Below are 23,288 nucleotides of genomic sequence, written 5' to 3' on the forward strand. Positions count from 1 at the left end.
ACAGGTATACTACCTCAAAATATTCCGACTATGCCTCTTCCTGTCTTTGAGAGCCGTGGTGATTGTCTTTTAAAAAAACGTGGCCAGGCAGTGATAGCATGCGCCTTTAATCCCAGCACTCGGGAGCGGATTTCTAAGTTCGAGGCCAGTCTGGTCTACAAAGTGAGTTCCAGGACAGCCAGGGCTACACAGAGAAACCCTGTCTCGAAAAACAAACAAACAAAAAATAAATAAATAAATAAAAAGTGATTTCCCTATGTGTAGCCCATTCTCCGAGAGCTCTCATTTCAGACCTAGCCACCAAGCCAGGTGTTTCTGTAATACCTCTATATACAGGGGGGTTGGGAAACCACGCTCCACAGCTACATCTACAAACGTGAAACCTTGGGGTTAACTGGGAAGGTTTAGTATTAGCTAAAATCCAAGAGTACTACAGTTGTATCATGACAAACTACACAACAAGATGTAGAGAACGAATCCAATACAGTGGGGAAATGAAGATACACTTCAAACCTCAAGAGAACTCGAGTTTTTCGTGGCAAAACGTACTTGAAACGTGGCTGGTGTGAAGTAAATTGAATCGACAAGTACTCTGGAGGATTTAGCATGAAGGAAAAAAAAATGCTATTAATTGTAGCATTACGCCGCTTACATGTCAAAATGACAGTACTTGGCACGCAGCGAAGTAGGTGTTATATTAATGATGGGGCCACTAGAAACTTTAGGGTTCCATTGTTGCTATAATTCTCTCACTTAAGCCAGGCGGGAGGTCTAAACCTGGAAAGGCTTAGCTGGTACTAAAGGACGGGTAGGGCTTGGGTAAGGAAGGCCAGGACAGTCCCAACTCATTTCCTTTCAAAAGCCCCGAGGACTTGAAATTCAGCTCTCCGGGCCCCAGACTAAGGAAGCAGCGCCGCGAGGGAAGTTCGGCCGGCCGGGCGTGGACGGCCAACCCCAGGGAGGAGCAGTCCCGGGTAGAAGCAGAGAAGGCCCCGGAGCCACGCGGCTCAGGAAACCACCCCCGCGAGTGGCTAGGCTGGCACTCCGGCTCCGGCTCCGCCTCCACGGCTAGCCAGCCTGAAAGGCAGTGTCGCTTCCGCACACCGCCCAGCGGCCGGTGCTTGCAATCCCAAAGCCGGGCTTCTCAAGCGGTGCCTTCCCTACCATCGCCCAGGACGGACCACTGAGCGGGAAGCGGCGCGGGGGGGAAAAGAAAAAAGATCCCGAGTCCGCGCCGGAGCCGCACGCGCCTGCGCAGACCCCCCCGCTCGGCTCGCGCGCGACTCCCTCCCGCCCCGTTCCCCCGGCGCCCGGATGCGTCACTAAGAGTGGCGTGTACATCGAACAATCCAGTTGCTCCCCTCGAGAGCAGTCCCGGCAGGAGGAGGGCGGGGCGGAGGGAGGGACGGAAGGAGCCGGCTTCGAAGACCGGCTCGTTCTCGTCATCCAATCCGAACGGACTGGGGCGCGGCGGGGCGGGGCCCGAGAAGAGGGCGGGGGTGGGGCCCGAGGGAAAAGGAGCGAGAAGGCTGCGGGACGGAGAGGGCGGGCTCTCGGAGATTAAAAGCAGCCAATCAGCGCGCGCCGGCTTCCTTCGGAGAGCGGCGTGGGGCGTCGCCGCCGCCGCCGCGCGCGCCGGGGGCTGGTTAAGGCCATGAAACAAAAGAAACCCTGAGAGGGGCGCCGCGGCCGTCCCCACCCACCCACCTAGTTACCTACCTCGGCTCCGGCCCCGGCCCCTCCACCCCGCCCTCGCGCGCTCCGGCAGCCCTGGCGCTCCTCAGCCCGGGGCGCGGGCGCCGCCGCCGCCGCCGCCGCCTCCCCCGAGGAAAGGTGTTTGCGCGTTGAGCAGGGCCGGGGCCCTGTCCGCCATGGGGCCCGCTGCTCGCCGCGCCTGACGCGCCCGCCGCCGCCGCCGCCATTGACAGCGCGCCGTCGCGATGCCAAGCGGCAGCTCCGCGGCCCTGGCCCTGGCGGCGGCCCCGGCCCCCCTGCCGCAGCCGCCTCCGCTGCCGCCGCCCGCCGGAGGCACGGAACTCGAGGGGGACGGGCTGCTGCTGAGGGAGCGCCTGGCCGCGCTAGGCCTCGACGACCCCAGCCCGGCGGAGCCCGGCGCCCCGGCGCTCAGGGCCGCGGCGGCGGTGGCGGCGGCGGCGCAGTGCCAGGCCCGGCGGGCGACCGGGCTGGCTCCGGAAGAGCCCGGCCGCCTCGCGACCTCCGAGACGGCGGAGCTGGAGCTGGAGGTGGACGAAGAGGAGAGGGAGGAAGCGGAGCTGGACGGAGAACTGCTGGAGGAGGAGGAGCTGGAGGAGGCTGAGGAGGAGGAGGACCGGCCGTCGCTGCTGCTGCTGTCGCCGCCCGCGGCCACCGCCTCCCAGACTCAGCCGATCCCGGGCGGGCCCCTGGGGTCGGTGCTGCTGCCGCCCGCGGGCTTCGATGCCCGGGAGGCGGCGGCGGCGGGGGTGCTGTACGGAGGGGACGATGCCCAGGGCATGATGGCGGCGATGCTGTCCCACGCCTACGGCCCCGGCGGCGGCGGAGCCGCCGCTGCCGCCCTGAACGGAGAGCAAGCGGCCCTGCTGAGAAGGAAGAGCGTCAACACCACCGAGTGCGTCCCCGTGCCCAGTTCCGAGCATGTCGCTGAGATTGTCGGACGCCAGGGTGAGTGCGCCCGCCGAGGTCTGTCTGTCTGGGCATAGCCTGGGCGTGGGTGGGAGACGAAAAAGAAAGACGAGCGTGCGGCGGAAGAGTGAACCCGGAGAGTCCCCCTAAGTCCACCGAGGAGGGGTCTGGGAAGAACCCAGGGTCGCCGAGAAGGGGACCGGTCACCTTGCGAAAACCCACGCCGTTCCGCCTCTTCAGCCGGACAAGAAGTGTTAAGTTTCTTGGGCCACCCAGTCTGGTAGCGTTCGCTGTAGTCGGTGTATTCGTGGAACCCCAGGTTGGCGCGGCCCCAGAAACCTCAGTGAGATGGTGAGGTCAGGTCAGAAGTTGTGGGTCACGGAATTGTTTCCGAGAGCTTTTAGATTGGAAGTTTGTGTAGCAGAGTGGCCTGTAAAAACAATCGGCCTGCCTTAGAACTGCTTGTGCTGAGGAGAAATGGACCGACATGGAGGCATGTGCATTATTCGAGAGGGAAGAGATGTTCAAGTGGCCGGATCACCTCCCTCCGCTATTCAGAAACTTGGCTTTAGTAGGGCACCCCAACTTTGTTGATCTTAGGTGCTCAGTGTTCCCATTTCTCTTTTCAAAAAGCGCTAGTGTCAGTCTTTTAGAACACTTTAGCTTGTACCGTGAAGGGAAAACTGGGCATTTAGGTAATTAAGGAACTTTATGCGTTTGTGCAATTTTCGATACATTTTCTTCACTTGCTAGCACACCCGTTCTGCAGACAGACTCCTCCCACATTGTTCAGACAAAGGACCTATGTCTCAGATTCCAGGAGTAGGTTTGTGAAGGTGGGGGAAGGGGGATGCACAGAGTACCTCGGTATCCGACATTTTTAGGGAAGGTTCTCTTTGCTTCAGTGTAGTTTTTGCCCCTTTTTACTACCTGCTGCTGCCGTAATACAACATGGTTGATACATGCCTCTTGTTGAGGTCAAATATGGCACTGCTGGTGGAATGATCTCATTTTCCCAAGTGGCCTAAAGTACACATAAATAAGAGATTGGTGACTTCACATGTAAGAGGCTGCTCTCTTTGCTAGGATTTTGATAAGAAAAGTCTATATGGTACCTGGACAGAAGAAAAAAAAAATAGCTTGTTTCAAACTGTTAGACTAATCAGTTTCACTTGTCTCACTTGCCAGTAGGAGCTGATCAGGATAATAGCTCATGAGGAAACTCTTTTATGTACATGAAATGAAAATGCATTTTATTTATAGGTCCATAATGAGGTGGCTTTTCATTTAATATCATTGAAAGAGCGCTTGGTTTCGCTGGTTAATGAGTTTATGAAAAGTAAGTAAAATAAAATTTTGAGGTTGATTTATACAGAATTTCTGCTCTTCATTAAAAACTAACCATTTCATAGAATGGCACGAAAGTCCATGAAGGCAAGCAGTCCAGTCCTACACATAGGACATGACCCATAGAGATGCAACTTAGCAAACAAAGATGCAAGTGTTGAACAACACGAAGAAAGTGTGGAGGAGACCTGCTAGGTGGTGCCTGGGAAATACCCAAATTTCATTACTAATTAGAATATGGTAAACTGGGGGGGGGGGGGGCCTGGGACCAGATTGTCAGGTTGTGGAATGTAGAGATTTGAATGGCATACTGGGAAAACAGCACAACTTAATTCAGTCTTCATGTGCTTGTCTGCAAAGCACAGGAGAAGAGAGAGTCTTTGCTTGCTAGTTTTACCACGTGACAAGGTGCTGTCTGTATCTTGGTAGATGGAGTTTAACATGAACTTTTGTCCTTTGCATTCTTAAGCACCTTAACTGTGAATTGGTAGTATTTATATAAGATGAAATGGCGAGCTTTTATTTTGTGCTATGACATGTTAATTTTCTTAGTTTACTTTTTGGGCTGTGCTTATTGGTTAGTAAAGAAATACGAATCTATATCTTAGAACATGGATTATTCATGTCTTAGTTCATCTTCAGCTACTTTTGATATGACTTTAATGGAGACAAATTGCTGACTGTGCTTGTACTTGCTATATCCTAGAGTTGTCGGTACTGTTAAAGGTATGTCCTCTTCCTCTATCTTATCTGAAGAGCAGAAAGTCTTGCCCTTTTCCTGTTTGGAACCATTCAACTAGTGGATCATTGACCCCTTTGCCATCCCCACCCCCCAGCAGCATGGTAATAAAACCTGTGCTTGCTCACTCCTTTAGAGAGAACTAAGTGGCTTCTAATAGTCACATCCTTTTACTGTGCAAAAACTTCTCGTTGGGAGTACTGACACTAGTGAGTTTTTAAAAAGTGAGTGGGGGTCGGGTAGATCATTTTGAGTTTTTTGTTTGTTTTGGAGGAGCTGAATGTTCATCCTTAAGAATTAACCATTCCTGCCATCTCATTCATTACCTGAAGTCATAATTTTCTCTTTGACATATCTTAATTAGTTTTGGAAACAATTATGTCACAGATGGAGACATTCATGACTTCAACTCTGAAGCAGAGTATAGGATAAATGGAAATCTGAGTCATACGTGCAGTTAGCAAAGTGCTGGCAGCACTTGGAGATAGCCTCTGGTTCCCTTTGTCTTTTAAAAAAAAAAAAAAAAAAGCTCTTATTTAGTTTTTGTCAGTGAGACAGGTTTTTATCATGTAGCCTGGCTGCTGGGCTCACAAACATGTACCTCTACCTAACCCCAGGCAACCCCCCCCCCTTTAAAAAGTTTTGTGTGTGTTGAGTGTTTGCCTTCATGTATGTATGTATGTATGTATGTATGTGTGTGTGTCTGGTATCTAAAAAGGTCAGAAGAGGGGGGTAGGGTCCTTTGTCACTGGAGTTAAAACTGACTCTATGCCACCATATGATACTGAGAAGCAAACCCAGATTCCCTGCAAGAGTCACAAGTGAGTGTTACTAAGTGTTTGATCTTTCCAATCCCAAGACCTTGTTTCTTTTTAAATTCTGTATCTGTACGTGTGTGTGCATGCAGGTGCCTGCAGAGATTAGAGTCAGATACCCCAGAAGTTGGAGTTGAAAGCACAAGCCACCTGATGTAGATGCTGGGAACTGAACTCTAGTCCTCTTAACCTGAGCCTTCTCTTCATCCTTCCTCTCCATGGACCAGTTTTAATAGTGATGAAGACCTGCAGAGCATTTCACCTCCTGTTTGACCCCCAGGAGTGTGACCTTTTGCATATGTTAAATTGGTCTTATTACTGTTGTTGTGTTTTTTAAGTGTTGTATTTATTGTGAAACTAACAGTTGTAATAAATTTTACTAATTATATTTAATAGGATAAATTAGGAATTAAGAGATATATTTTTAAATATAGACAACAAAATAGGTCTAAGGCTGAAAAGATGACTCAGTAGGTAAAATGCTTACTTCTCAAGCATGACATTCTGAACTGAAATTGAAATCCCTAGCATTCGTGTAAAAAGCTAGATCTGATGCCATATAGCTATAACCCTAGCTCTGTGAGATCAACATAGGAGGATCCTGGAGACTTACTATCAAGCTAGTCTAGCTACTGGGCTCCAGGTTCAGCAAGAGACCCTGTCTCAAAAAACAGGGTGAAGAACCATAAAGGAAGACATACACCATCAACCTCCAGCCTCCACATGGGCATGCACAGGCGTGCACACACTAAAAATATTTGTAAGATCTCATTTTATAAATATGAAAAAGCTCCTTTTTTAAGTGTAGTACCTGCAAGACATTAATAGTAGTTGACAGGTTTGACTGAAGACAACAGGTTTTATAATTTACACAGTTGTTACTCTCCAGTAAGTCTAAAAAGAGAGTTACAGTAGAACTCTAAATCTACTCTTTACTATACTATCAATTAATATTAATATTAAATGCTATAAATTGAGTTTCAGATAAGTGTTCATTTTCAGCTACTTTTGATATTTTAATTGATAGTATGTTTTTTAACCTAATAGGTCTAGAAAAGTTATTTTTAATTGTATACTCTGTCCCCCCCAAAAAAGTTGTACCCCATTATACAGTTTATACACATCACTGTACCTCATACAAAAATGTACCTCATACAAAAATTTTAACAAATACGATAAAAATGAAAAAATTATTTTTATTTTTATCTGTGTGCTGATACTCTTCTACTCTAGATATTACTGAGATCTAGACCATTTAGAAAACTCCCTCATTGACTGAACTGTCTTGGTAACCATTCATCTCCAGTGTATTGGGGGCCTGGGGAAAGAAACCTTCCCAATGTTTCAAGCTGTCAGTAGCATTTGATTAGGGGAAACAGTACTTGCTGATCTTGCTGTGCATAGATTTCCCATTGAGAAGTAAATATTTATTTCACTAAAGAAAGAATTTCAGAACACTAAAATCATAGTGTCTTTCTTCCCCACTCCCACCCCTATCCCTTTTGGGGAAAGGGATTGGTTTATTTTACCAGTGCCATGTAACTGTTAGACATTTTGCCTATGTTGAACCTGAGTTTCTAAAAGGTGGTTTAGTAGATGTAGGTTTAGGCCAGTTTAAACAGTGTTATTTTCACTATTAGTAATTTAAACTCATGAAGTTTTGGGGGAAAAAAAAACCCTAAATGTGTTTGCAGTTAAAAGTTTCTAGGGATATAGGCCAGTGGTAGAGGATTTACCTACCATTCATGAGATGAGAAAGAAGAGATAGGATCCTGTTTTAGGAAACACCAAATAAGTACATAAATCAGGGTTTAAACTGCCATTGTTTTTTGTTTGGTTTTGGAAATTTTAAAAGTGTTTTTCTTTGTGAAGGCTTCTGGCTATGTAGCCCTAGGCTAGCTTCCTGCCTCAGCTTTTAACTTAAGGTACCACTAGTTACTATATAGAGATTTGCAAAATCCAGTGTAGTAATTAATAAGGCCTTTAAACTACTTGGTTTTTTGTTTTTGTTTTTGTTTTTTTTTCTTAAAGATTTATTTATTTATTTATTTATTATATGTAAGTACACTGTAGCTGTCTTCAGACACTTAAGAAGAGGAAGTCAGATCTCCTTACAGATGGTTGTGAGCCACCATGTGGTTGCTGGGATTTGAACTCAGGACCTTCAGAAGAGCAGTTGGGTGCTCTTCCACTGAGCCATCTCACCAGCCCAAACTACTTGTTTTTATTCCAGGCTTGCTTCCAGTCAGATCTCTGTCTCAGCCTTATGAGTGCTAGGATTACAGGCATATTATCATACCCAGACAATTTTCTAATACTAGAATTAGCAACCTCAACTAAGTTAAATATATGTATAGCATAATGCTGTTTGAATAGTTGTCTGTGACCTATTTTGAGAATTTTTGTTACTATTCACCCTTTAGATTCTTTAATGCAAGTTTTTTAAATTAAATATTCAGACTATGTGGTTATTGCCTTTCTAGTAAGCAGAAGACTACAAATCACTGCTTGTAAGGAAAGCCTTATTTGACCACATATAGTAGCATGAAATAGTAAGACTTAGGTGTAAAATAATAAAGAGAATTTGTTAATGATACTTGCAGATGCAGTTGGAGCTAGACATGAAGGATTTTGTCATGAACAGTGTTCCCTCTTTATACCACACTTCACCTTTGCCTTTTCTAACTTAATGTTAATCATTGGTGCCTATGACTTGGGTTAAATCCTTTACGCCTCCGTTTTTTCCTATTTGGAGAAAACCTGTTCCAGGTTCTGTTCCGACTAGCCCCAAACCTACTTTGTGCTGTGAGGGGGAAATTTGAGATTACATTAGTGTAAATTTATTGTGTAATTTAAAGTATACAGACAAATTCTATAAGGAGTAAGGTAAAAAATTTTGAACTTTTTAGATCAGTGCTCTATATTGCCCAGGCTGGCCAAAACCTACTGGGACCATGTACTGCTATTGCCTCTAAAGTAGCACCTGCCAGCTATTCCCTACTCATATAATTTTTGTAATTAATACATTTCTTTTATATGCTGTGCAAATTCTAGATGAAACCTAAAATTATCATTTTAGTGTTTTACCTAAAATATGCCAGATTTTTTGTTTATAGTATGTACTTCTAGCAAAAGGTTAAGCTAGTCTTGAAGAGAATCATTTACAGATAACTGATTCCACCTAAAATTTATTGTTTTGTTTCTGGGTGGTGCTAGAGATCTAACCCAGGATCCCATGTGTGCTAGACAAGGTTCTCTACCACTGAACTGTATACATCTCTAGCTTGGTAATTCTGAAAATTCTATTACCATTTTCTAAAGGGTATAAACATAAGATCTTTAATATGGAAAACTGTCTTTATTTGAACATCTTCTCTAACTTACTTTAGAGGGAATTTTAGAATCAATAGTTGAGGAGAGCAAAGATGGTCCACAAGGACCAGGGTTCATATCCTACATTGGTCAGCTCACAAATGCCTGAATTCCAGCTACAAGGCATCCTGCGCCCTCTACTGGCCTACTTGAGCCCCTTTACACACAAATGTGTGCAAACACACAGATAATAAAAATGCATCAAAAAATTACTAGTCAATAGCTTTGAGCAGTTCTTTGGAGAGGGTTTGTCATCATTCTTTTTTAACTTTATACAATTCTAACTTGTATAGAACTAGAATATTTCATGGGGCTCATAATCTAAACTTTATCCAGAAAAAAACCCTAAAGTCATATAGAAGTAAACTGGATTTCAGATTGCCAGTTAGAGTGACTCCATATTTGTCCCAACTTTGAGTTTATAACACTTTTAACATCTTTTACAATCTAAATGTTTCTCTTTAGGAGTTGGGTATTTAATGCATGTGTGTACATGTATGCAGGTGTGCATATTTGCAAAAGCCTGAGAAGGATCTTAGATTGTCTTCCCCTATCAACTCGTTTTTTTCTTTTCTTTTCTTTCTTTCTTTCTATTTATTTATTTATTTGGTTTTTCGAGACAGGGTTTCTCTGTATAGCTCTGGCTGTCTTGGACTCACTTAGTAGACCAGGCTGGCCTCGAACTCAGAAATCCACCTGCCTTTGCCTCCCAAGTGCTGGAATTAAAGGCATGCACCACCACTGCCTGGCTTTCTTTTATTTTTGTGAGACGGGGTCTCCTACTGAACCTGCAGCTCCCCATTTTGGTTAGGCTGGGTAACTTGAAGCTGAGATGCACCTGTCTCCGTGCCACAACAGAGTTACCTGGCTGCTTTTATGTATCTGGGGAATCCTTGTAGTACACGTGTACACACAGACTGAGCATAGAGATACTCCCTTTTCAGACTTAGCTAATGTTCATAAGATATCAAGATATAATGTTGAAATTGAGTTCTTATAATGTGAAAGGAACTTTTGAATAGTTTAAGAGAAAAAGGGCTTTATAAAAATCAAATAATATGGCTCCTCTTGTTAGCTGTACTTAACTATATTATGAAGCATGTGAAATAGTGTTTTTAGGGGAAAAGAATAAAGAGCAGTGAAAAGAGTGTGAAACTAAGATAGTTTGTGTCTAAGCTCTAACATGGCAGCTAAAATGCCCTTAATGAAGTCACCCAAAGGACCTGCTATGAAGAGTAAGTGAAAATGTGTATAGGAGAGAAGTTTTAGAAAAGTGAAATGCTGCCCGGGCAGTGGTGGTGCACGCCTTTAATCCCAGCTCTTGGGAGGCAGAGGCAGGCGGATTTCTGAGTTCAAGGCCACCCTAGTCTACAGAGTTCCAGGACAGCAGGGCTATACAGAGAAACCCTGTCTCAAAAAAAAAAAAAAAGAAAAGAAAAGAAAACTGGAGTGCTTTACAAATCCTGACTGTTTCAAAGCTACTTCCAGTCTCCCTGGTCCTAGATGAGTTTACTCATGAAATGTTGGTAAGAGCTAGTGGAGGGCTGAGGATTGGTTCTAAAAGCTGAATGAAGTGTTAGGATTAGTTTCTAGGGGAAGGATGGTAGGGAGGAGCCTAGGGCCTTCAACATGACTGACTAACTACCTGTCTAACCCATTTGAGTAAGCCTGTTTATTATAGTTTGTAACAACTAAACGATGGAAACTATTTTTAATACTTCTAATTCCTCTCACATGACAAAGAGGTAAATAGAGGCTTCATGACCTGTTTTTAAGTTCACTGATTCATGATAGTTTGTCCACATAATCTTCCATTTTCAATACTTACTAAATATTCCTTGAGGAAAAACTAGATAAACACATGTGAAATGTGGTCACTATCTAATTGTTCCAGTGGTTTGTTGTTGTTTATATTTATTTTTTATGTATATTGGTGTTTTGACTGCATTTGTGTCTATAAGGATATCAGATCCCCTGGAACAGGAGTTACAGACAGCTCTGAGCTGCCATGTGAGTTCTGGTTTCCTGGAAGAGCAGCCAGCTCTTAACTACTGAGCCACCTCTCTAGCCCCGTTCCAATTGTAATTTATTTGAACTAGATCATAAATTACTTCCATGTGGTAGCTGTGACACTGAGTTAATCTATTGTTTGTGTATGTGGGTTGTGTTTCATACTGATGTACTTCCTTGTGAAAGCCAAAGGTCAGCATGGGTGTTGTTCCTCAGGAACAACTAGTTTGGTTTGGTGTTGAAGATGGGAGGGAGGGAGGGAGGGAGGGAGGGAGACAGACAGACAGACAGACAGAGACAGACAGACAGTAAGGCTAGAAGAGCATCAAATCCTCTGGGATTGGAATGACAATTGGTTTTAAAATGACTAATGTGAATGCTAGAAACCAAACTAGGGTCCTCTGGGACAGCTGCAGGTACTCTCTTACCCCAGTGCCAGCTCTCCAGTCCCCAGGCTTGTGTTTGATGCAATCTCTCTGGTTGGCTTGGAGCTGCCCAGACTAGACTGGCCAGCCTACACCCCAGGGATCTATCTGCTCTGAGATTACAAGTGCACACCAACACATCTGGCTTTTTCTGTAGGTTTTGAGGAGTGAACTCAGTTCCTCTTATTTGCATTACAAGCACTTTACCATTAGCTGTCTTCCCATCCTTGTTTGATAAACTTAAAGAAAGCCATACACAAAATTTCTGTTTTTCAAAGTTCCATTGTGTTAATTGGGAGAGAGAGGATTGTATGATTGGAAGGTATCCCAAGTTATTTAAGAAAAGAGCTGAACAAGAAAATGAACAGGAACTGCACACGTTTATGAAACGAGAGAGACTGAAAATAATTAGATTTTGCCACTTAATGCTAGGAGTAAAATGAATTCAAGACCAGTAAATTCTATTTTTCTTTGAGTAATGTGAGCTATTTCAAGTCTGCATAATTTCCTAGTATTTGCAGAGGACTATCAGAAGTTAAAATGAGCATGGTTTTGAGATTTGTCTTTAAGGGCTTAAGTTTCTTAGTTCACTATATACATACGCATACTACATTAATTTATTAAGTAATTGGAAAGTACAGTGAGTGTAATTTCTGAAAAACAAAGTTGTTTTTAAAAAAGATCAGAAACACCAAATACTCTAAATAGCAAAATGCAAGTGGTTCTGGGAGGCCTTGTCTTGAATACTATCATTTTCTCCTTTTTCTGCTGATTATTGTAGTGGCATTTCATTCAGATAAGGAATCCTTACTTAACTAATCATCTTCCCCCAAATCTTTTGTACCTGCAAGATTAAGTCCCAGTCTGAGATTGGAGATGACTCCCTCCCCATTCTGTCACCTGAAGATATCAAAATGCTGTACTAGTTTTTTTGTTTGTTTGTTTTTTGTTTTTTTGAGTCAGGGTTTCTCTGTGTAGCCCTGGCTGTCCCGGAACTCACTTTGTAGACCAGGCTAGCCTTGAACTCAGAAATCCGCCTGCCTCTGCCTCCCAAGTGCTAGGATTAAAGGCGTGCGCCGCCACGCCCGGCTGTACTGGTTTTAATATCCCTAGGGTACCAGTTTCCTGCTTTTGTGCTTCCTCCCTACTTGACAAAATTTCTTTCAAGCCTCTTCAAAATACCTTGGAAGTTGGCCTGTGCTTGTATGTTGAGGACAGAGGTCAGTGTTAGGTTTTTGTCTTCAGCCACTCTCTACCTTATCTTTTGAGACAAGATCTCTCAGTGAACATGGAGCTCACTGTTTCATCTAGATTAGCTTTGCTAGGTAGCCTCAGGGATCCTAATTGAGGTTCTCATGTGTGTGTGGCAAGCTCTTCACCATACATCTCCTGGACCTTGAAGCCTTTCATGTATTATGTATTTTAAAGTGACAATCCTTTTGTGTGCTCCTACTGCTTTGTAAGCCTGTTCCTTAAGTAGCTTTTGTTCCTTAAAGTAACTATTAATTGCATCTCTTGGACATGAACTCCTTGAAATCAGAAATGACCATGTTTCTTATTGTGCTGGAAGTAAGCCCTGTACTTTTTAGGGGGTGGGGGGAGGGGGATGACATTTAAATGGATAAACTCAGTCATTAAGCTGAACTAAAGTTCAGGATTAGTAAAATGTTCTTGGAACCTAAGAAGTAATTTAGATAGAAACACCTTGACTGACACAGCCCAGTCAAGCCTAGACAGATCCAGAAGGCACAGATCTCCCACTAAACTATTCACCTTTATATAGAACTGCATTAATAAGAGTCCTTACAAATACTTAGCTTATAGTATTTTTTTTTCTATTTGATCAATAACACTATCCTTGTTCAGCGTTTTTATAAATCTCCAAACCTCTCCCTAGCCATTTGATTACTATTCCTAAATTGAGTGTAAAATTCTATTGAACCCATACATCTTTCAAAAGGTGGGTTCTTGGAAGAATGGAAGGGGTGATATAATTAGCAGAATAACCCCACACATCCAAAGATTTTTAACCCTAACCCACCATCACCACAAAAGAAGCAATTGAAATGTTTGCTTCGCTAGGCATGTTGCAGGTGTGCTTAAAGGCACGGGCTTTACCTTTTAAAGGATCTCTAGCATTATCTTGTAAGCCCACTTGTGATCATAGGAATCCCTAAAAGCAGAAAACTTCCCAGCTTGGTGTGAGCTCAGGCTAAGGAAGAGAGATGAGAAGCTTGACTGCTGGTTCTGAAGACAGAACAGTTAAAAGCCAAGGAATGTAGATGGTTCTAGAACTACAAACACGTGAATTCTGCCACCAACCTAAATCTGCAAGGAAACATAACCTCCTTAGAGCTTCCAGAAAACAAAACAGTCTTACTGCTGCTTTAATTTAACCTTGTTGTGAGAGTTCTAAGGATGGATAGATAGATAGATAGATAGATAGATAGATAGATAGATAGATAGATAGATAGATAGATAGATATTGTATGATAATTAGTGGTAGCATTGGAAAACTATAGCAGAGCTAAAGAAGTGGCTCGGTGGGTAAGAGCTACTGCTGTGTAAACATAAGGACCTGAGTAGACTCCAACACTCATAAAAAGCTTGGCTTGGCCACCAGCCTAACTCCTGGTTCAGTGAGACCTAGTCTTAAGGGAAGAAGATCAAAATTGATAAAGCAGGACATTGATACACGTGCGCGCGCGCGCGCACACACACACACGTACATACAGGGGAAAGGGGGGGAACTAAAACAAGTCAAAGAATCTGAGCTGTAATTGAACTAAACAAACCTTATTAATACAGGATTATATGTTTAAAGCTGCTGCTTAGTTCTTAGTTCTGATTGAAAGCCTTTCACAGTGTCTTGTAGAATACTAGATTAGAATATAGTACAGTCATATTTTTATCAGCTCTCACAGGGCAGAGATTATAGAGCCCTTAAAAGACTTAAGGACTTGTTTGGGCTTTGTGGCTTGCATAATCATTATCATTACTTTAGTTGCTTAAAACAATGCAAATTTATTATCTCAGTTTCTGTAGGTCAGAAATCTGGGTATGGTGTCTCTTGGTTCTCCGTTTCAGAACTAACTGGGCTTAAATCAAGGTGTTCAACTAGAGGTGTAGTATCCTCATATGGGGTACATATCCTCTCCTACCTAAGGTTGCTGGCAGAATTTAGTTGGAAAATGGGGGTCTCTTTATCGTACAGGTCTCAATTCCAGAATACAGTTCCTTGCCATCGTCACCATAGGCAATTCACAACATGGATTGTTTACTTTCTTCCAGATGAGCTCATTTCTAACTTGTCTAAATCAAGATGGAAAAACTTTTTAAAGAACTCAAGATTAGGTCAGAACCTCCCTGGTGCCAGGCGTGGTAGCGCACGCCTTTGATCCCAGCACTGGGGAGGCAGAGGCAGGCGGATTTCTGAGTTTGAGGACAGCCTGGTCTACAAAGTGATTTCCAGGACAGCCAGGGCTATACAGAGAAACCCTGTCTCGAAAAACAAAACAACAATAACAACAACAACAACAACAACAACAAAAACCTCCCTGGTAATCAGGATAATCTCTCCATTTAAAAGTGAACTGAGTCAGGTAGTGCATGCCTTTAATCCCAGTGTTCTGAAAGCAGAGGCTCTAGGCCAGCCTGGTCCACATAGTGAGTTCCAGGACAGTTTAAGCCTATTACTCAGAAAAACAACAAAATTAAGCTGATTTAAGGCATAATTTTACATCTCTAAAATCTCTTTTCAGGAGTACCTAAATGTGTGTTTAACTCCAGGCAGGAATGTTCTCTCCTAACTGGCCTGGAACTTGCTATTTAGCCCAAGCTGGCCTCAAACTCAAAAACCCACCTGCCTCTGCTTCTAACATGTTGAGACTAAAGGTATGAACCACTACACATATATGGCCAGAAATCTTGAGGCAGAGAGTCATCTCAGAATTCTGTATTCTGGCAAAGCCTGTGGCACACACCTATCCAAGCACTCCAGAGGCTGAGTTTGGGGCTGGCTGGGCTGAGTACTGGAATGCTCCATCAGAAACTGTGCTGCCCTACAAATGTATTGACTGTACCTTCTTTGAGGGAAGGCTATGCAACTTGTAGTAGTTTCAATTTTCTTAATTATAGACTCCATCAGTAGTCACATAAACAGTGGTTCAATTCTTTATCATACGCTACTTTTTCTCTTTTTCTTTCTGTGCAGGTGTCTGGAGGTCACATCAAGTATTGGGGTATGTCTCGGGAACTGTCCACCCTATTTTTTGAGGAGACCTTTGGGCCAGTCTAGCTTGACTGCCCAACAAACCCAGCCATCCTCCTGTTTCTGCCTCTCCAGGCACTAGGATTAAACATGCATGCCACCATGCTTGGCTGTTTACTGAGGATCTAACTCAGGTCCTCATGCTATATAACAAGCTCCTTACTGACTGAGCTATCTTCCTAGTCCTCTATAATGGCTTTCTTCTTTTTTTTAAACTGGAAAATATATAGATAGGCCGTCTGTTCTTTTCTATCACCATTTAAATAAATCACCGGCTTAAGAACAGAAACAAACAGTCTTTGTACAGTATTGCTCTAGATATCAACGGTATCTTTCAGATAACTAGAAAAAAAAATTCACCTCCATAGATATATTTAGACTCTGGCCTCTAAAAGTTGGATTATATGACCATAGAGCAGCCTTCTGTAAATGGGATCTTTAGCCCAGCTCCTCTTGGTGACTCTCTCCTTCCATTTCACACCAGTTCTTTGTTGAAAATACATCATCTCATACTTCTTGAAAATAGAAGGTGATCTTCAAAACATCCAAATCTAATGATAGTAACCCATAACAAAAAGAATATTTTATGTTACAGCCCATCATACACGTATTCCACTGACATACTGGGAATACACAAGAATCGGGGTTCTGTTGATTAGTTTTAAATGGTACTTAAAACACAACAAAGTTTACTTCAGCTCATGGTTTGGAAACTTGAGTTTCATCCTCTTCCAACTTCAGTCCGAACAAGAGAGCCACCGTTTCTTTGGAAGAAGTCTCTTAACCTTGAGAATTGAGATAGAATGTCTTGCATATGCCAAGGAGGGAGAGGACAAGCTGGAGGGTTTTAACTTGAAACAGCCCTTGCAATAATGATAGAAAGGGAAAATGGGTTCATGTGCCAACTAGGTAAGCTGTAGGCTTTATTTCAGGGAATTTACTTCAAATTAAGTTGAAATTACAGCTCTGAAATTTGTTAGTATTGTAGTTATTGAACCATAAACTGATCCAGGTTTCTGCCCTGTAACTACCTTCAATAAAACTTCGATACAGGTTGGCTTTATATATAGCTATATAAAAACAAATAGTAGTTTGTATAATTGAGAGTTGCAAAACTGAGGTTTGACTTTGAGATTATAAAATCATTTATCCTGTTGCTGTAATTTAAAAATAATTAGCAATGCTAACCAAAGTCTTAAACAAAAGTATTAAAATAATCACAAATTCTAATCATATTTATTTGATTTGAGTATACAATGAAAAGAAAGTCCCTGTCCCTCCAAATGAACTAGTTTTACACATACAGTATATTCCATTCTACAGCTGTCTTAGCCTCATGCTTACCCAACAAAGTAATATAATCCGGACAGTATCTTGCACTTACATCAGTATTACTTGAGGATCACCTCTACAAATGGGGTTGTAGATGTGTGCATAGGATAATTTTGGGATACAAACTGCCCACCAGCTACATATGTGTTCATCATCCTGCTTCTGCATTTGTTAAAATGTTGACATTGACAACTGTAGGTAGGAAAGGTAGCTTAGTTACTGAAGAAATAAGGACTTCCATCTTCAAAGCAGTGCTCTGCTGTAAGCTGTTTCTTTTACCTGTCTGTCTCTTAGGGTTTAGTGTTTTAATTTATAGTGGAGAAATATCAGGATGTAAGAAAAATTAGCTTATGAGATGAGTTGTAAGCATTTAAATTTAGTAGTTTTTAGCTACTTTTGATGCATTTTGCCATGCAGCAATTATCTTTGAATACACCACAATTTTATCAGTGCCCTGCTGTTTTTGTTTAGTGTCACCTGGAGCTACATTCTTAAAAGTATCAAAATCTCAAACATTCAATCTTAAATACTCCTTAAACTCTTTCTTCACCTCTCTACCTACAAAGGAATAATAAAACAAATTTGTTACTTCTCCTTAAGTTAATGTCACCTTTGAAAACTACCTATTCAAGTAGTCCCCACCTTCACAATACCATTCTAGGAATCATGTTGTTCACAACTCAGCATAAAGAAGCCATGTTGTGATATGTGAGGTTTCGTACAGTTTACTCTATATTGAGCTGCTATAAAATTTGGAAGAGAGAAGTGCTTGCCTTTGAGGTGTTTGTTTTTGTTCCTTTGAGGGTGGGAGGGGCAATGACTTAAAGGCTTTGTTGTTGTTGTTGTTTTTAACTATCTTTAAAAAAACAAAAAAAAAAATCTCTTTCCTCTGAGAAAACAAAGTACATTGCCCTTTATGGTAAGATGTTTGGCCTTTCTGTCTCAGAAATGATTCAAAGCTAATGTATCCTGTCTCTCTACTAATCATGCATTAAATACCTGTTTTTTAATGTGTTTTATGTACCTGTAAGCTAGAACTGACAGTTACTTAAATTACTGTCTCGGTAGGGTTTTGGTTGGTTGGTTTGGTTGGGATGGGGGCGTAGTATGGTGTGTGATGCAGTGTGGTGTAGTGCTAGCGGTTGCGCCCAACAGCCTTCTGTTTGCTGGGCAAGTGTTCTCGGGCTGAGCTATGCTCCCAGCTCTCCACAGTAGTTTAGAAAGGTGTCTTAATCTGTTGATGAATGCTAGTAAACATGGAAAGGAGATAAACCTAAACTCTTGATAATACTTTGCCCTTAATTGCCCATGTTTTTCTGCTGGATGAACCATGGCAGCCTGTTATTAGAAATGAGTTGGGGGATTGTTTTTTCTTCAATTTATGTGTGTGTTATATACTTATGTGTGTGCAGGAGCCTTATTTAGATACCATCTCTCCTATTAGCTCTAGGGTTACAAATACACCTGTGGTGACTTTACATGGCACTAGGGATTTGAACTTGGTCTTAATGCTTGTACATCAAAGGGCTCTTAGCCACTAAGACATGTCTGCAGCCCAAGAATGAAATTTTAGGAGGCTGCCTTCTTACAAAGCTGTAGCCCAGAGTATAGACTATTGTTAACTAAATGATACTCTGAGTATAGAATATAACCAGTTAGTATTTTACCTTTCAGATTTTCTTAGGTATCTATGTCATTGCATGCTATCCAGTGAATGTGATCTACGTTCTCAGTCGCCCCACACACTCCGCAGCACCTACTATGAGGAAGATTTGACTGTGTATAGAGACAAAAGATTTGCTGTGATCACGTAGTTCATTTTTTTGCAAAGTAAAAACAAATCGAACTCATCTTTTACTCAAAAGTAACCAATACCCATTTTATTTTAATGTGGTTGATTGTACATGTAGTCTTACCATAGCACTTAAAAAGTTTTCATGTTTCACAGTAGTGTAAATTTTTCTTGTGATTTCTTGATAGAACACCCTCCTCCTGATAACCCTACTGAACTAAATGCTTCTCTTAAGATTCTGGTTGGGTCTTACAGTTAGGAGTGAGGGTCGTTTTCTCTTTACCTAACAGTATAGTTCTTAAATTCTACTTGTTCTTTTAAACTATGTAACTAGCAGTAAGATTTCTGAAAGTATAAAATGAAGGAAAATAATAATAACTTTTGAGGAAGAATTGCTTCATCTTGATGCTTGAATACATTTTGTTTTCAGAGAACCTGTCTCTGGGTTTTCATGGTAATGTACCTAAGACCCACAGTGAAAAGGCTGTTTCTTTGTAACTTCTACAGTTTGTTGGAAGGAGGAGTAGGATCTCAAATCAGTTTGTGATTCAAAAGTTCCATGATAGGTTAAGTTGCTTTAAGTGTGCTGTGATGTTTAAATTTTAATATTTAAATATGCAGGAGACCCTTGTGTTCATTCCTTAGCACTATACACCACACACACACAGAAACAAAATTAAATTTTAGTCCTTTCACTATGGATGAGATTAGTTAGCAGTATGGGACCAGAAGATTGAGGTCTTAAAAGCTAAGGATTAAATGGTCCAAAATAACATATAACAAAGCTCCAATGTTATAATACTGAAAAGACAGACATAGCCATAGGAGAGAAGGAGCATCATTGAGGACAAGGCACCTAAACCAAAACTTGATAGTAATTAGGGGTTGAGCAAAACAGCTGGGGTTAGAGAGGGAAGAGGTTAGTCATGGTAACAAGGGAGCATAAATACACCATAGGTTAAAGTAAATGATAGAGTTTAAAAGAGTGGAAGAAATGGCTATAGAGTAAAAGTAGAAAGTCAGGAACCAGCTAAAATACCCTGTGCAAAGAAGCGACTGTATAACCCATGCTATATTGAGAAAGCATCGTCTTACTAAAGAGAATAACAAGAAATAACTGCTGTCACGAATGGCTGGAGACATCTGAAGATAGATATGTGTGTGTGTGTGTGTGTGTGTGTGTGTGTGTGTGTGTGTGTGTATGAATGTATGTATTTCAGTGTGTGTGTGTGTGTGTGTGTGTGTGTGTGTGTGTGTGTGTATGAATGTATGTATTTCAGGTATGCAGGCTCAAGATTATGTATTGAAAAAGCCTTAGTTTTAGCTTAACCATGAATGATTTGTTGGGCAAGAGAGGAAAGGAGGCTTAAGAAAAAGGCCTGCCCAGATTGTGGCTTCTGTCTTCAGTTGCACCTCCTTTATGTTTTTGAGGAAATAACTGTATGATGTAGTCATGAAAATAAGTTTATTCTGGGAATCTGCTTGTTGCTTCTTTGAAAACTATAACTCCAGAGATTTAAGCCATAGTTTTTGTGTTTGACAGTTTGGAGACCTAAGTTAGGAATCAGGGAAAATTAACTGTCTCCCATGTTTTATTTTAACTTAGGTACAGTTAGAGGTTGGGACTAAAGCATCTAGTTTGGGTTTAGAGCTGGTGTTCCTCTAGCCATTTTCCATGAGTCTTCAATATTTGTTTTTGTTTTTTAATCGATCAAGAACTTTACAATAGGCAAAAATTATTTTACATTACTTTTTTTAATCCTATGCTTTTGTGGTTGTCTCCCAGGAATTTAACTGGAGCTGAAGAAAGATAGCCACTAGCCATGAACATTATTGTCAATAGAATTTTACAAAGGAGTCATGTTAAAGCAATAAAATAAATCAAGTGAAATTTGTAGAATATGTGAAAATTTAAAATTCTTGGACTATGAAAAGACCATAGATTTCTACATCACATGACCTTATCTCTGGCTTTGTTGGTATTTTTCTTGCCACCAATTTATCTTTGCAAAGTAAAAATTTGTTAGTATTATAAAACTCAACCCTACTGATTTATATTTTACCTATAGAGTATTTTGTACATCTTTTCAATGTTCGGCTGAGAGAACTAGACTTCTGAGTTGTAACCTCTCAGGAGAGGTTCCCACCCTTCCAAAAGAGTGAATGCCAGACAAGCATACCTCCTCCATCTCTAGCAGCAGTACGTGGAATTGGGGGATGTCAGCACATTTAATGTTAAGTTTTATGATGAAGAAACTATAAACAACTGTAAACTAAAGAGCATTCCTACAACATTCCTGCAAAATTCCTAACAAACTTTTTAGTTTGCCTTTACAAATATTTTTAAAGTGGATACTGATTCTGAAATGTTTTTTTTTTTTTTTAAAAACAGGTTGTAAAATTAAAGCACTGAGAGCCAAGACAAACACGTATATCAAGACACCTGTTCGTGGTGAAGAACCCATTTTTGTTGTCACTGGACGGAAAGAAGATGTTGCCATGGCCAAAAGAGAAATCCTCTCAGCTGCAGAGCACTTTTCTATGATTCGTGCATCTCGAAACAAAAATGGCCCTGCACTGGGAGGGTTACCGTGTAGTCCTAATCTGCCCGGCCAAACCACGGTACAAGTCAGGGTCCCCTATCGCGTGGTGGGGCTAGTGGTTGGACCAAAAGGAGCAACAATTAAGAGAATTCAGCAGCAGACCCATACATACATAGTTACTCCGAGCAGAGATAAGGAGCCAGTCTTTGAAGTCACAGGGATGCCCGAAAATGTTGATCGGGCACGAGAAGAAATAGAAATGCATATCGCCATGCGTACAGGGAACTACATAGAGCTCAATGAAGAAAACGATTTCCATTATAACGGTACCGATGTAAGCTTTGAAGGTGGCACTCTTGGCTCTGCATGGCTCTCTTCCAATCCAGTTCCTCCAAGCCGAGCAAGAATGATGTCCAACTATCGAAATGATAGTTCTAGTTCTCTAGGAAGTGGTTCCACTGATTCCTATTTTGGAAGCAACAGGCTAGCTGACTTTAGTCCAACAAGCCCATTTAGCACAGGAAACTTTTGGTTTGGAGATACACTACCATCTGTAGGCTCAGAAGATCTTACAGTAGACTCTCCTGCCTTTGACTCTTTACCAACATCTGCTCAAACTATCTGGACTCCATTTGAACCAGTTAACCCACTCTCTGGCTTTGGGAGTGATCCTTCTGGTAACATGAAGACTCAGCGTAGAGGAAGTCAGCCATCAACTCCTCGTCTGTCTCCTACATTTCCTGAGAGCATAGAACACCCACTTGCTCGAAGGGTGAGGAGTGACCCACCTAGTACAGGCAACCATGTTGGCCTTCCAATATACATCCCTGCTTTTTCTAATGGTACCAATAGTTACTCCTCTTCCAATGGTGGTTCCACCTCTAGCTCACCTCCAGAATCAAGAAGAAAGCACGACTGTGTGATTTGCTTTGAGAATGAAGTTATTGCTGCCCTAGTTCCATGTGGCCACAACCTCTTCTGCATGGAATGTGCCAACAAGATCTGTGAAAAGAGAACGCCATCATGTCCAGTTTGCCAGACAGCTGTTACTCAGGCAATCCAAATTCACTCTTAACTATATATAAATATATATATACACACACATAAATACTATATCTCTATATGGACTCATAAAGGCATGGGTATAATGATACCCCCAGTAAACTTCCTAATGAATTCTTATGACTGTTATCAGGCTTTATTGGGATTAGGCTAAAGTTGTTAGTACACTTATAAAAGGCTGCTATGGTAACACTAAACCTAAGTGGTCTCTTGTCTATTAGTTTGGTTTGAATTAATACTATCTTGTAGACTCAGAGACATGGCTTGTATAGGAATTGTTAAAGCTGAAGTTGTACTTGGCTGTGTAACCTAAGAGCAAAATGTATCCATCTGAGATTGTAGTCAGTGGGTCCCAGAGCCTAGCCACACTAAGAGTTTATGGAGGGTGCCTGGCATCTCAGATGACTGACACTTCCAGTGCTGCCTTCTTCACACTGCCAGTTTTGACAAAAACAGGTTTGTTTTTTTATTTTACAACAACTTCTGCCTAATTCTGCAGGATTGCAAGAAACTTTTTAAAGCATTGTGATTACTTACTAGTAATAATAGGGCTGATGGCAGTTTACTAGATCACTGGTTATAATTTGGGACAAAAACTGCTACATTGACTCTCATCTCGCCCAGAATGCTCAAGGCTGGTATGTTGAGTGGATCAGGAATACAGTTGTTTGTTTTTGATTGTGAATTCCTGCCCATTGCCTCTCTCAGTGAATGTGGAAATGGCCGCCTGGGTTTTCCCATTTCAGGATGGGCTTTGGGAAGCACCTATATTGGCTGAAAATTTGAGAATGCGAACATTCCATTCATTAGTCTGATCAAGCTATTAATTAATATTTAGACTGTAGCTCAAAATGTGAAACATTTTTTGTTCAATCCATATTTGTCTTGCACATTATAAATATATTTTTATTTTTTAGTAATGTAGGGATGGGGAGGGAGATAATAATGCCCTTGGCATG

At 41.8% G+C, this 23,288-nt stretch overlaps 1 protein-coding gene across 1 annotated transcript; it reads left to right on the top strand.

Moving 5' to 3' along the window:
* The first annotated feature begins 1,844 nt into the window (after window positions 1-1,844).
* Mex3c (mex-3 RNA binding family member C) lies at window positions 1,845-23,282 on the top strand. Its single transcript, XM_021214476.2, has 2 exons — window positions 1,845-2,661; window positions 21,117-23,282. Exons 1-2 carry the CDS (start codon window positions 1,941-1,943, stop codon window positions 22,340-22,342), a joined length of 1,947 nt encoding a protein of 648 aa, XP_021070135.1. The 5' UTR covers window positions 1,845-1,940; the 3' UTR covers window positions 22,343-23,282.
* Window positions 23,283-23,288: the final 6 nt, after the last annotated feature.

Source organism: Mus pahari, chromosome 15 (genome assembly GCF_900095145.1).
Source record: "Mus pahari chromosome 15, PAHARI_EIJ_v1.1, whole genome shotgun sequence".
Taxonomy (NCBI): domain Eukaryota; kingdom Metazoa; phylum Chordata; class Mammalia; order Rodentia; family Muridae; genus Mus; species Mus pahari.